The 14,139-nt window shown below is 51.1% G+C and overlaps 1 protein-coding gene across 2 annotated transcripts; it reads right to left on the bottom strand.

Annotated features, from left to right (window-relative positions):
* On the bottom strand, nt 1-14,139 carry EIF5A (eukaryotic translation initiation factor 5A). 2 transcript variants are annotated; one of them, XM_081887013.1, is made up of 6 exons: nt 13,993-14,139; nt 7,446-7,632; nt 4,514-4,618; nt 3,565-3,696; nt 1,542-1,615; nt 1-1,378 (listed from the first exon to the last, which is right to left on the bottom strand). In XM_081887013.1, exons 2-5 carry the CDS (start codon nt 7,608-7,610, stop codon nt 1,553-1,555), a joined length of 465 nt encoding a protein of 154 aa, XP_081743139.1. In that variant the 5' UTR covers nt 7,611-7,632; nt 13,993-14,139; the 3' UTR covers nt 1-1,378; nt 1,542-1,552. The 2 variants fall into 2 exon arrangements, with proteins under 2 accessions (XP_081743139.1, XP_081743138.1); XM_081887012.1 differs by having other exon boundaries at nt 7,446-7,635; nt 13,993-14,114.

The raw sequence follows: 14,139 nt of genomic DNA on the forward strand, positions 1-14,139 counted from the left end.
TTTTTCATATTAAACTTGTTTTTTTATTGAGGTTGATTAACAAATGTGTTGGATTAACAGGGGGAGAGGGAGGAGGAGGAGGCCACAGCGCTGACCTGTGAACAGCAGAGGGGAGTAAATATGAACCAAGGAAATGGGCAGCGGGTGGGGTGGGGGCTAGTTTGTTACCTACCCCAGAAGACCCCCTTACCCTGAACAGCTCGTAGGTGGGGGATGCGCAGTTACCCAGCCTGGGGAAAAGGGCTTGAGGCGGAAAGGGGGGGGCGTGCTAGAGACTTTCTAGCTAGCTCCAAGGACAGAAGGGAGGCAGCGACAGCATTGGTTGCCAGGGAAAAGGGGGGGGGGTCCTTGAACATGATTGACAGGGATCAGAGCCCAGGTAGGATGAGGGCGAGGAGCAAAAAAAAGTGTGTCATTCGCCAGGCAGCCGCGAGCGGGATTCTCCTCCCATTTTGGGGGGGGGGCAGAGTTCAGTGCCTTCGGCAGGAACACCACCTGCCCCCCACTTCCAGATCTGGGATGGGGGGGCTCCTGTGCTCTAGAAGGGAAGGGGTTAAAGAAGGGAGTTTTAAGCAAGCTCAGCAACTAGAGCAGTGATCCCGCCGCCGCCCCCCCCACAAAAAAACCACATTTAATGGGTTAACCTCCAAAGCACAAGAAAGGATGCCGTCCCAAAAGAATTGACCGAATTGCCGCAACCACCATTATGCAGAGGGGGGGGGGGCGTCCCCTTCCCACATTGCCTCAACAGAAAACGCTCACGAGAACAAACACATTTGACAGGGTTAAGAGTGCGACTCTTCGCGATTCGCAACGGTAAATGTTTTAATAATTTTTGCTCAGTTTGTCGTTCTGGGGGGAAAGGCAGCTCCCTCCTCAGCGCCGCCACCAATCTTAACAGAAAGCATTAAAACTTGAGAGAGAGAGAGAGAAAAAAATCAACAAGAGTCTCCTGCAATTTCCCCCCCTCCTTCTAGCAGTTTAAATATTATTCTTTTTTTTCCTTCCTTTTTTTAAGTGCAAATTCTCAACTTCTCTTGCCAGAAAACAACTGTAGTGTTACTAGCACTCGAGAGAGGGGAGGGGGACTGGGAGGACCCCGGGGCGAGAGGGGGACCAAAACAAGTGAAATCATGACAAAAGGAATACAATTAAGCGTCCAGCTTTTCTGCTTTTAAAAAGACCACAAAAAACTTTCTTTTCTTTTGTTTTAATTCAAAAGGGAGTGAGTGGGTGTGGTAGGGTTTTGCTTTTTTTGTCCTTTTTAGAGGAGGGGGGAAAGAAAAAAAAAAGAGAGAGATTTGGGTGGTTTGGAGCCAAATCTGACAGTCTGCGGGTTGCGATCCTCTCTGGTTCATAACAAGTTGAAACTGCTGCCCTGCAAGGTGGGAGAAAAAGAAGAGAAGTTGGTGACAGGGGTTGGTGACAGTGGCAGGAAGGCAAGAGACGACTCCTCTCCCATCTCTCGCAAAAGCCTTGCACGTTCCCCTTCCATCTCGAGCGAGCAGGACAGCATCCTCCCGATCTGGGTCTGCACTCACCTGTGGTTCCTTTATTTAGCCATGGCCTTGATAGCAACTGCAGCCTCCTCAGTCATTGCAGAAAGTACGGTGATCTGAGGAGGGAGGGAGGAAGCAAGAATCAAGGGCTTAGAAGGGAAGGAGGGCTCTCAAAGATAGGTAACCACTTGAAACAAACAATTAGGCCTAGGATTAAAATGGAATTAAGTTTACAAATAAGAAAATGTACGAAAAGGGAAGTTATGTAATATGATTAGGGCTGTGATATGGTTTTTTGAAACACTGACATTGGAAACTGCTACCTATAATTACTAAGAAATTCGGATGCAAGAGATTCGAGGAAGTCAAATACTATGCTTTTGAAGATGGATGGTACTTAATTTTAATTCTCTTCATTTTTATTATATTTACCTACTGAAAATAATAAATATTATTTGGGGGGGGGAGGGCTCTAGCCAATGGCCCCCTCTAGTCCACCATCCTGTTCTCACAGTGGCCAACCAGATGATCATTATGGGAAACCCACAAGTGGGGTCCGGGTGCGAGAACAGCCCTCCCTCCTCCTGCTGTTCCCAGCAACCAATGTTCAGAAGCATCGCTGCCTCTCGACTGTGGATTAAGAGCTCAGCCATCGTGAGGTCCTGCTAGCCCCAGCCCAGACATGATCCAAAATGGGCATCCGGGTTCTGAAGACCTCCGGCGAAGGAGAGCTTGCCAAGGCCACCAGTATCGTACGTAAGAAGCGGTTTTCTACTGAGTCACACCAGCCTGCCTAGCTGAGGGACACCTGCTCTGGCAGCAATGGTTCTCCAGGGTTTCAGGCAGAGAAATATATAATAATTGCAATAATTTATTATTTATACCCCGCCCATCTCGCTGAGTTTCCCCAGGCACTCTGGGCGGCTCCCAATTGAGTGTTAAAAACAATACAGCATTAAATATTAAAAAACTTCCCTAAACAGGGCTGCCTTCAGGTGTCTTTTAAAAATAGGATAGCTGCTTATTTCCTTCACATCTGGAAGGAGGGCGTTCCACAGGGTGGGCACCACCACCGAGAAGGCCCTGTGCCTGGTTCCCTATAACCTCACTTCTTGCAGGGAGGGAACCGCCAGAAGGTCCTCGGAGCTGGACCTCAGTGTCCAGGCTGAACGATTGGGGTGGAGACGCTCCCTCAGGTATACAGGAAAGGTCTTTCCCCACCTGAAGATGCCGCTGGGACCTTCTGCAAGGGAAGCAGGTGCTCTGAGCTGCAGAGTGATGCCAAGTCCTGCCGTGTGAAGCAGCACAAGCAACCTGCTCTGTCTGCTGTCCAACGCCCCGCTGTGCGGCTGAGGACCAGTGCCCTGTTTCCCCTCCTCCTTCCTTATCCCACCTCCAACATCCTCAAAGACACAGCAGCGGTGGGACATTTGGTCTTACGCACACTCAGATCAACACCAGGCATGCTCTCTCTCCTCCTCCACTCCACCTGCAAGAAAATCTTCCCATTTGGTGGCCGGGAACCCCAGGCAAGGCCGTCTATGGTCCTGGGCAGCTCAACTTTGCAACTCCCTCCCTAACAAAGCTTAATTTGTTCCCACTGTTGCTTATGTTACACCAGACAGGAAAACATGGTGCTTCCATAATTTAAAGCCTTATGGAATCATTTCTGCATCTGGCTGGGATTGGAATTTGGTATCCCGCCTTGTTTTTACCCTGCTTTTCAAGTCGTCACCATGCTTTGCCATCCCAGGCCTCTCTGGGCTAAGGAATCATAGAATCATAGAGACCCCAAGGGCCATCGAGTCCAACCCCCTGCCAAGCAGGAAACCCCATCAGAGCACTCCTGACCTATGGTTGTCAAGCCTCTGCTTAAAGACCTCCAAAGAAGGAGACTCCACCACACTCCTTGGCAGCAAATTCTTTACAAGAATATCATGGGCACCTTGTCAAAGGAACGCTGCTGTTAAATACACCCCCCCCCCAATCACTTGTGCCAGGGGAGGGAGGCCGGCAGCAGCAGTAGCAGACCTCTTCCCCTCCGGCCCCCGACGTGTTCTCTTACCAGGATTTCTTCGCCACAGTCATATTTCTGTTCAATCTCCTTGCCCAGGTCTCCCTCGGGAAGGCGTAGGTCCTCCCGGACTTCCCCGCTGTCCTGGAGCAGGGAGAGGTACCCATCCTGGATCCCAATAAGCTGGAGGAAAGGAAGGAAGGAGGGCAGAACAGTCAGCGCCCAGCTATCGGGCCCCCCTCCTGACTTAAAAAACTCACTGAAGTAGCATTTTGGCAACAGGACGGGGCCTTTTCAGTGGTGGCCCCCTGCTTGCAGAACGCTCTCCCCAGGGAGCTTGGCCTGGCGCCATCATTGTGTATCTTCAGGCACCAGAGAAAAGAATTCCTCTTTAACTGCCCATTGGCTTTTAACTATATATGGCCTTTTAGAGTGTTTGAGATATTTTAGTGAATTTCACTCTCCCCCCCAGGTTTTAATGCAAGCGGTTTTTTAAAGCTGCTTTGACTTGCCATGGCGGAAAAGCAACTATTGATTTTAACAGACAATAATAACCTGTTCCTGCTCACCTTGGCATGGAAAGGAAGGAGTGTCCGTTCCTCCAGCTGCCTTGACCTGCCACCTTTTTGAAACCACCCCAGGTTTGTAACAGCAGGTGATTTGTCAGGGAACAATCCCACGCCAAGAGACAAAACTAACAGTCCCTGGGGCACATCCAGCGGTAGGAAGAATCATATATGAACACTCAAAACTGAGGGAGAGGGTCCAAAAGAGCTAAAAGGATTTCTCCAGAAGGGCAGAAGCCTGCCTCCTTTGCCCACCACAGCTGCTGTGCGGAAGGGCCGCTTTGCCTATCCTTGCTACAGTAGCCAGCGCTAGCAGTCTACCCAGTTTGCAAGCCAGGCAGGCCATAGCGGGTGTACACCAACCCTCTACTTTCGGGATTCCCATCTCTGAAGTGGGGAGGGGGGGAGAACCCCACCCAGCTCCACCCACCTACCTGGAAGTCATTTCTCTTAATGTTGGGCACATCCATGTTGTGGGTGGAAGGGCAGATATCTTCATATTTTTTCCCGGTGAAGATGTCTATGCCAACAAGGTGCACCTACAGTGGGGGTGGAGAGGAAGACAGGATGTTAACGGGGATACATTAAAAAAAAAACACACAGCACCCAGGTGTTCCTGCGGGAGAAGGCCGGAGGAAACAGGCAAGGACCTTGTTCTGTCTCAGGAAGGGAGGCCGGCCCCCTTCTCAACAGATGCAGAGGCAGACAGAGGCACCCAGTCTGGAACTGGGCGGCACGCTTTGGCCCACTGCAACCAGATCCCTTGGCACCCCACTGGCACCATATCTGCCTCCACTTGATCTGGACTCTCTGTGCCTCGCACACCAGTCTCCTTGTCAAGCTGCGAAGTCCCTCAACAGCTAGGCCTCGCCTCCCGCTCTTTCCCTTACCTTCCTTCCTTCTCTCTCTTTCTCCCTCTCTCCAGTTTCCACATTAGGGTAGCAATATGGTGTGGGTTATTTATACACTCAATATTTACCTTTTTTTTTAAAGAAACAAATAAATCAGGAATACCAACAGCCACGTTTTGCAGTCTCTTCTCCACTGGCCTTTCACCTTTAACTTTTCGGGTTATCTAATTCAGAGGCTGAACTTCCACAAAGTTCAAAGCATTACTTTAACACCCACTCCTTTTTTTATATTTCTATTTCTAGTCCATCTAAGCCAGCCTTTCTCAACCTGTGGATCCCCAGATTTTGTTGAACTACAACTTCCATCACCCCTAGCTAGCAAGGCCAGAGCTCAGGGATGATGGGAGTTGTAGTCGAACAACATCTGGAGACCCACAGGTTGAGAACCGCTGACTGGGGCAGGGGGAGATTCAAACAGGTACTAAAGTGATTATCCCACAAAAGGTTGCCCCCAAGAACCTGATTAGCCCCAGACACCAAGAGGTCAGTCCACGGAAAAACGACTTGCATCCTAAAGTGTCCAGGTATCATCCAGTCAGTCTCCAAAAGCCACCAGAATGCATCGCCTACCGGTGACTTAATAATGCCACTGATGTGAAAAGAAAGCAGGTCTTTTGGCTCTTCACATGTGAGGAGAATACAGCCTCAGTAGACAGACTGAAAAACTCTGGGTATTTTTGTACACCACTTAGCCAGGGTTCCTCAACACGGTGCCCTCCAGATGTCTGGGGCTACAACTACTGTTGCCAACAGAGCTCAAGAGATTAAACATGTATGCTGCCTTGCGTTTTTGGCAAAAAAAAGGCAGGTCTCTCAATGCATTTCAAAGCAAGTCATTCCTTGAGGCTAAGGGCTGGAAAACGATCTCAGGAGATAGAGAAGCTAAATGGCAGCATGCCTCAGAGGTCAGGTGGCTGAAAGGTGACCAGCGCAGGCGACGGAGGAGAGGGCAATGCTTTGCAGTCCCAAGAAGTCTCACACAACATTTTCATTCCACCTTGCGCCTTACTTTTCAGCATTTCATATTGCAAACTGCCTTGAACTCACTGGAAGAAAGGCTGTTTATAAATGTAGACAATGATCTCAGCCAGGAAGGGCTGTATGCAATGGAGAAGAGAACAACAAGAGGTTCAAATTGTGCCAGGGCAGAAAGAGAGACAGGCACAGGGAGAGGAAGTAAAGAACAAACCCTCTAGCTCCAGGCTTATTGTCTAAGCCCAGCACCTTCTCCAGACCTGGTGCCCTCCTGGCATTTTTAGCGCTGCGTACCCTATCTTCTAAGGCAGTGACTTTTTCAGGTCACTGTCCCCTTTGTTCCACAAACTCATCCCCAGTGCCCCCTACCTTATAGAAAGCATTATTCGGAATAGCAGTTTGTACCACCCACTAAGGAAGGTAACAACACTAAAATTTTAAACCAGAACAATTAATTGCACATTTATTCAAAATCCAACTTAAACTATTTAGCTTAATTTAGCTTAATTCGGTAATGCCAGCTTTTCAAAGTCAGGAGAGTCCATTACACCTCCAGCAACCCCCTGCCTCTTAGCACCCCTCTGGGCTGGTACCGCCCACTTTGGGAACCAATGTACTAAGGGGAGGCAGCAAGGACCAGGTGTCAGAACCCATTCATTTTTGATGTTCCTCCTCCTTAAAAGCAGCTGATTTAACATGCTTTGCCTGCTCATGGGCAACCGCCCAGGTGCACAACATAAAAGGCAAGCTGGAGGACTACAGTGAAATTACTACAAGGGTCCAGGGTTTGAAATTAGCCAGGCACCTGGCTATCGGCCACTAGTGACCAAGTGAAGATGGACGGTCTGCGTCACCATTAAGAGAAAGAGGTAGGGATTGGCCAATATGTATGCGGACTGTGCCTGGATCAAGAGACTGCTCTTTTTTTAAGTTCTCAGAGTTCTTAACCTAGCTCAAGGTTTGTCATCTGAACCAGCCAAATGTTTAACTAAGAATCAATAGCTGTCAGTCCATCATTTGAAAAATGAGACTCGAGAACCGTCTTGCCTCAAAATGGCAAATAGAGATTCTGCTTTGGTGACTGTAACCTTGGTTATATATCTGAGTTTTCTAACATTGCTACACGTGAACATGCACAAATAGGGTTGCCATATTTCAGAAAGTGAAAATCTGGACACAAAAGACGTCGAGGGTTTTTGGGGTTTTTTTTGCCAGGGTTGTTGAGATGTGGCTATTTTTTAGGGAAAACGCCAAAAAAATCAACACACGGGCTGCCATACGTCCGGGTTTCCCCACGCATTTTAGTCAATTCTCGAAAATCCCACCAAGGCACCATTTTCGATGGATGAATTCCGGCTGTGTCTGGGAAATTCCGGAAGTATGGCAGCCAAGCATGCAAATTCACACCAAGAGCTGTCCCAAAAGAGGACCACAAAGGCAAACCAGCCACCAGCCGCCGTGGGCGACGAGGCACACTCACTTTGGCATGACCGTGCTTGCCGGTCTTGGAAGTGGACATCTCCACAATCTTGCAGGGACGCCCTTTGAGCACCACAAAGCCGTTCTTGCGGAGAGCGGAGCACTGCATGGGGAAGGTCGCGGAGGCCCCGGCATCGCCGGTCTCAAAGTCTAGGTCATCAGCCATGGTGGAACAGATGTTATGGAAACTGCTGGGGGCATTGGGGAAGAGAGAAAGACAAGGAAGAAAGGTTAGGCAAACTCATCGCCGACATCTTGCAAAATAAAAAGGCTTGGGTTGGTGCTGCTGATCCATTGCTCATCTTTAGCCCAGGACGATTTCTCATCTTTAGGCTGGAGTGAGTCAGGGTGGGGCAATGCCTGGCTAACCTCGCAGGCATGGATGAGGTAGGCGCAGCTCACGTGATCACCCTGTGCATGTATAGAATTCGGCATCGAACGGAGCTCACAGCAGGGATCCATAAAAAGTAGGTACAGACTGAATCCCGGAGGATAAGGCAACAATGGCTACTGTGACAGTTGTGCTCTGCCTCCAAAGTTAGGAATCAGCAAAGTTTCTCAACACCAGTTGCTGGGTATGCAGGGAAGAGAATGTCATTGCCTTGCGCTCTAGTCTTGCTTGCGGACTTCCCACTGGGGAATCTAGTTGGTCACTGCAAGAAAAGAATTCCTGGGCTACAAGGGCCCCCTTTCGGCCTTATTCCAGCTGCAGGCTCTTCTGATGCCCTTGCTGGAAAATGTCTAAAACTTAAGTATAGGCTCAAGGATTTCTGGTTGCTTAGCTATGCTAACAAAGTGACTTGCATCCCTGAATTAAAATTTCTGAAAGCTCACGACAACCAGGAATGGATTTTTGTGTGGCAGGGCTGTAAGCTCAGTTCAGTTCCAAGACTTGGAACAAATTCCTGGGTTCAGAATTCTAACTCTTTTTTAAAGATTTTTTTCTTTTGCACCCAGCTCTAATTGGCAGATTTCTAGGTTCTACTCAAAAGAAACAGTTCCTGAAGTTAGCCTACATCAAAGAATATCGCATCCCAAGAACCCCACATTCCTTTTAATCGGGTTCTGGCTGTGGAGAGGAAATACACTGAAGTGTCACGGAAGAAGGACTCAGGTCCCATTCAGCTACCAAGGCTTATACACAAAGCCCCTAACGCCCCCCAAAATAAAAATCTTTCATGGCAAAAACTCTGAACTTTTTTTTTTAGTCGACAAAATATCCAGTGGCAATGAATTCCACAGGTTAACCACTTCCCATGTAAAACACTTTAGCTTGTCAATATCACGCCGGCCAAGTCGTTTCATTAGATGAGCCAGTTCTCAGTTAACAACGCTCTGGACAAGAGGAGAAATACAGGCTGATAGCTGCGCTCTAGTTATAAGCATGGCCATAAGGCTCCACGCTTAAGTCACCGCCAGCTTATTGGGGGGGGGGGGAGCGAGGAAGCACTTGCATGCCTGCAGTCTTAGGCAGACAAACGCACGCCTCAGCATGAGAACCAAGGCGGTACGGCCGACAGGATTAAGGGAGTCCAAAAATCCAGCTGTCTGGCTCTGCAAAGGGGGGAGTTGGCACTCCAGGAAGTCCAGAGCTCTGCTTGCAATCTCTGCGTGCCAAGAGGAAGCTGCCATGGCAGCAGCGGCGGAACTAATCCAGAGTTTCCAGTGTTGTGCAAGGCGGGCACCTAAGAATCTAATGCCTGCTCATGGGAATTTGACATTTTTCCAGCGCCGCGCGCAACCAAGTCAATTCTCACCTATGACAAGGGCTAAGCCGCCTCGCAATAGCCCTGTTTCTGTGCTGCTCATATGTAGTGCATTTGGGGGTTCGTGTGGGAGCAGGGCCACGCTTTTGGTTCCACCCCCCCCCCCAAATCACACCAGCTTCGTTCACCAATTTCTCTTTCCACGTTGCCTTCTGTAAAGGAACCCTCGACGCCTGAGCTGCTGGTTGTGTTTTAAGAGTTCTGCACAACTCGGCATCCCAACTGCACGGAGGCCGCCCATTAATTCAAGCATGTGGAATGCGCAACTGCTGAAATAAGCTGGTGTGATGTCTGGGGCAGGGGCCCCACTCCCAAGCAAATTCCATAACTGCCCGGCACACATACCTTTTGGCCTGGGCAGCCACAAGCTATTTTGGCAAAGGTTCAGTGGAGGGGGGGAGAGAGAGAGAGAGAGCAATGGAAGTGACCAGCTTCTGTGCCTTGACAGTAAAACTACACCAGATTATGAGCATCACACTCTGAAAGATGTGCTGCCCCCTAAACTAATGCTGAGCCAAAGGCAGAGATAAGGAAAAGCGAGAAACGCACCTGCCTTGGAGAACAATCAAAGCTGCCTGTTCATCCTCCCCAGCGCCACTTCGAAACTTACCTGGACTAGTCGTTTAGTGCATTTTAATGGAAATTTAGCATAGCTTAAAAGAAAGAAATCAAAAGCGCCAGAAGTAAGTATTTGGAGTCTGAAGGTGTTCTGCTAGCCTTTCCCTAATGCAAGTCATTACAAAATGAAGGGTTTAAGATCTTGGGATGCAAAGTAATTTAGGGCTGGGGTGGGGAGAGGGGAAGAGAAAGCTTTATTTGAGAAAAAGACCATTTGTGTTCTCTGTGTAATGAAAAAGCTTCACTTGTTGAGGCTTGTAAGTGAGAGCCTTAAGCCCCAAGGACTGTGATGAGCAGTAAGTCTATTCCGGAGTTTTGCCTTCTAGTTAAAAACAAATAAAACTCACAGCAATGGCTTCAGCATGCAGATGCCCACCCGCCAGGTTTAAAAGGTCCTGAGTAGATACTCCAGGTAGAGCTCAGCAACGCACAGTAACATCCCAATCCCTGCTAAGGAGAAGGACCCCTCAGCAACTATGGAAAGGACTGAGGCACGCACACACTCCCCCCCCCCCCCGCTGCCAAGTCTCCCCAACTAGCACTCTGGGGATGCCTCTCAGCGGGCCACGAGATCCCTGACAAAGGCCGGGCCTCGCCTCATTTTCGTGCAGGCACATGGCTCCCAAGTCGTCCGGAACCCTCCCCATCTTACATCAGAGCTGGAAAAACTAGATTGGATTCCCGAGGAGGTGCTGCAGGCTCACCCTAGCGTTAAGACAAAGCGGAGCAGAGGCGGTGGCGGCTGCAGCCACAGCTGCTCCGCTCAGCTACTACATGGCCGCCTGGCACTCCCTCCCAGGCCGGGAGGAGCATGTCGGTTCATTTACCCTCTCCAGAGATCTGCTGAGCTTGTTTTAGTTCCAGCCGCTGCCGCCGCCACCCCACCTCCTCCTCATCCAAAAACCACTTCTGACCCGGTATACGCTCCGATAATTGATTAGGACAACTGTTAACTGCAACAGCTTAAGCGGCATGACATGTCCCTTTGCAGGCGGCAACGGGGTGCGCCTGCGAGGTCACCACGTGCTTCCGATTTTTGTCTGCCGCCGCCGCGGTGAGGAGCAGTGGGAAAGAGGGAGGGAGCTGCGGAGAAAGGCAGGAAGTTTTAGCCCAAGTGATCAGGCAGAGAGGCCCTCCGTGCCACATGTTTGGAGACTCCCTCTCTTCCTGCCAACACCAAGCATGATTCAGCTAAGCTGCCACTGCAGAGAGCGCCACACGTGGCCAAGGAAAGGGGAAAAGGGAGGGGGGGAAAGGATTAGCACAGCATTTGGATGGAAGAAATACCCTTTACATTTATGGGCAGTGCTTCTGCACCCCCTCCCTCCCCCATTTCAGAGCTACCTTAAGATTCCATGGGGAAACACCCCCAGCAAAATATGGGAGATTCAGTTACTGCAGTTCTCATGTAAGGGCCAAATTCCTAGCAATTCTTGCCAGTCACCAAGCACAGATTCAGCGGCGACACAGCTGCTGCAGGAAAGGCCTCTTTCAGTCAGTCATTCATACCCAGCCCAGGGTCCCCGTTACTCAATGGAAGCCCAGCCACTGCCATCCTCAAGGGGGACCGGAAGCCATGCCCAGAGGGGAAATGAGGTGCTGTGGTGAATAGGATCCCAGCCCCTACACCAGGAGAAGCAGGAGATACCACCAGTATGGCTGGTATTGCAAAGGAACGTGCAGCTTCGTATCACCTTTCTGCCTCTCCTTGCATGGGAACAAGTTTGGAAGTTGCGACCCTGGACTCCTCTCCCTGCCTCCCCTGCTTTCCTTGGCCTGCTACGTGAAAGTCTTCAAGCCATGCCAAAACCAGCTGGGGAGACCAACCGAGCTCCATCCCTCCCAGCCAGGAGAGAAGGATCTTCCCCCTCCCGACTTCTTAACCATAAATGAGTTTGCCTACTTTCTCCAACAAAACTGCAAAGATGGAGGAATGGTTCATGGGGTTCAGGAGCTTTAAAATACATTAGCTAGAATCCTCATGCATTCAGTAATATATTTATAACCACTATGGAGCTATGCCACCACACTTCAGCCTCTCCCCACCTAACAAGGAGAGGGGGGGGATTCATCGCAACAGCTCCTTCCTCAACCTATACTAACTTTCTCCGTGGCCTTTTGAACGGTGGGGTGTTTTTGTTACTACGGCATGTATTTTTGTGCTTTTATACTGTAAACTGCCCTGTGATCCTCGGGTGAAGGGTGGTATAGAAATCTGATAAACTTAAATATATATCCCAGGTTCCATACTTAAAGGCCCAAACTTCAGTGTCAGGGGGTTTCTCTACCCCTTTGTCAGTTCCTGCAGGGCTACTCTCCTCAGTTCGGAGCCCTAAACTGAGGGCAAGGGGGTGAAGACACCGCCAGCTACCGCCAGGCGTGTATCCAAAGGGTAGTCATATGCATCAACCACTCCAAAGCTCACTCCCCAAGGAACCAGCCCGCCAGGAACACCAGACAGCATGTCTATGATATCCTCAACTGCCATCTTCCTGCCCCAGCACTGATCCTCCAAACCAGACCTTCCAGGCCAGCTGGAAGTCAATCCTTTCTGCTAACCTGCTGCAGTTTCTCAACCCACTCAGGCACCACTCCCTTCCTTCATCAAGCCCTAACTGGGGCCAGCCCTTGCCTGAGGGTGGGGAATCATCTAATTCTCCCCCAACAGCTAACCTTAAGCCCCTTCCACTGCCTCATCTAGTGCAATGATTCCCAATCAATATATATATATATTAAAAATAGCACCTTAGAGACCAAGTAAGTTTGTTCTTGGTATAAGCTTTCGTGTGCATGCACACCTCGGTGGGCAATTCCAGCTCTCTTACTTTGATACCTACCAGCCATCTCCCTAAGCCGTAAACTGGGGCAGAGCTGGTGACCCTAAGCAAAATGTCAATTCTCTGGGGGAGAAACGTCCTCCAGCTCTGTTTCTTGCAGAGCAGCCCTTCGAGGGATATTCCCACCACACCCATCCCCTACCTTCCCAAGTTCAGCTGAGGACAAGCCTCCCCTTGCTGAGTGCGGGAACCTCAGCGCCCCTTCCCCTCCCCTAAAGGCAGCCCTGACCCCCTTGTTGAAACAGATCCCACCCCCACCTGTGTCCTCAAAGGCCTTCTTTCCCACAATACCAAAGCCAGCAGGGCGTAAAGCCCCTAGAACAGGGAGGGGACTTCATATAGGAGCCACACACCCCAAAGAAAACCCCCTTTCTTTCTTTCAACTTGGAGCCCTCACTCCAAAACCAAGGCCTTCTGGTGCAGGATCCCAAAATGTAACCCTGTGCAACTGCAGGAGGCGACCCACCCCCTCAAAGGCCCTTCCCTGATCCCTCCCCAAAGGGTCCCCGCCAACCCCTTCCCTTCCTTTTAATGTTTAATAGGTAGTATTTTAGTGTTTTGTTGGCAGCTGCCCAGAGTGGCTAGGGAGACCCAGCCAGATGGGCGGGCTATAAATAAATTATTATTATTATTATCATTATTATTATTATTATTATTATTCCTTCCCACCAGTCCCAGCGCAAGAGCTAAAGGAGCCCCCAAACCTCGAGTTATACAGTCCACCCCAACCAGAGGCTAACACTCCCCCCCCGTATGTTTCTTTAAAAGGTCTGAGGGAGCCCCCCCCATATGAAAAAGCAACACCAGGCCTCACCCTGTCCCAATGGGCACCCCCTTTCCTCCCCACCCCCCAAACCCTGCGTAACCCAAAGGAGACCCGGTCCAAGGTAGGCCTCGGCCGGGCCTGACTCGCCGCCGTCTGCCCCCCTCCCCCCCTCCTCTCCCGCTCCGTGAGTCAGCCCAGCAGAGGGGCCCGGCCTGGCCTCCCAAGCGCAGGCCTCGGCCTCGCCGCCTCCTCGCGACACGGGGGGCGCCAGGCTCTCCTCCCCCCGCCGCCCCCCCTCACGTCTCTCTCCCCCCCCCGCTCTCTCTCTCTCTGAGGAGAATGAGGGGGGAGGGGAAGGTGCGCGCGGCACCTCGTTCCGTGAGGGGGGAAAAGGGAGCCACGCGGCTGAGGCGGCGGCGGCGGCGCCGGTCGGTGAGGCTTCCTCTTCCCTTCCCTCCCCCCCCCTCACTCCGCGCTGCAACGGCTGCCGCCGCCGCGCGCGCACACACGGGACAGCCCCGCGCGCACACACTCTCTCTCTCCCGCGCGCACCAAACTCACCCGCCCGCGAGCTCAACCGCCGCCGCCGCCGCTGCCTGCTGCAACCCAGCCCGCAGTGCGCACGCGCACTTATCGCCTCCTCTCGCCCTTTCCCCCCTCCCTCCCGCCTCTTCTCGCGCTGTCGCTTTTCCCCCCACCCCCCCTCTC

The sequence above is a fragment of the Podarcis melisellensis genome (genome assembly GCF_964234715.1).
Source record: "Podarcis melisellensis genome assembly, chromosome: 13".
NCBI lineage: Eukaryota > Metazoa > Chordata > Lepidosauria > Squamata > Lacertidae > Podarcis > Podarcis melisellensis.

What these genes read in the sequence shown, in the direction of transcription:
- EIF5A (XM_081887013.1), bottom strand. Translation starts at nt 7,610, where the DNA reads ATGGCTGATGACCTAGACTTTGAGACCGGCGATGCCGGGGCCTCCGCG. An exon ending in TTAAGAGAAATGACTTCCAG is followed by an intron (nt 3,697 to 4,513) that starts GTAGGTGGGTGG and finishes CCTTTCCTCCAG; the next exon opens with CTTATTGGGATCCAGGATGG. An exon ending in ACTGTGGCGAAGAAATCCTG is followed by an intron (nt 1,616 to 3,564) that starts GTAAGAGAACAC and finishes CTCCCTCCTCAG; the next exon opens with ATCACCGTACTTTCTGCAAT.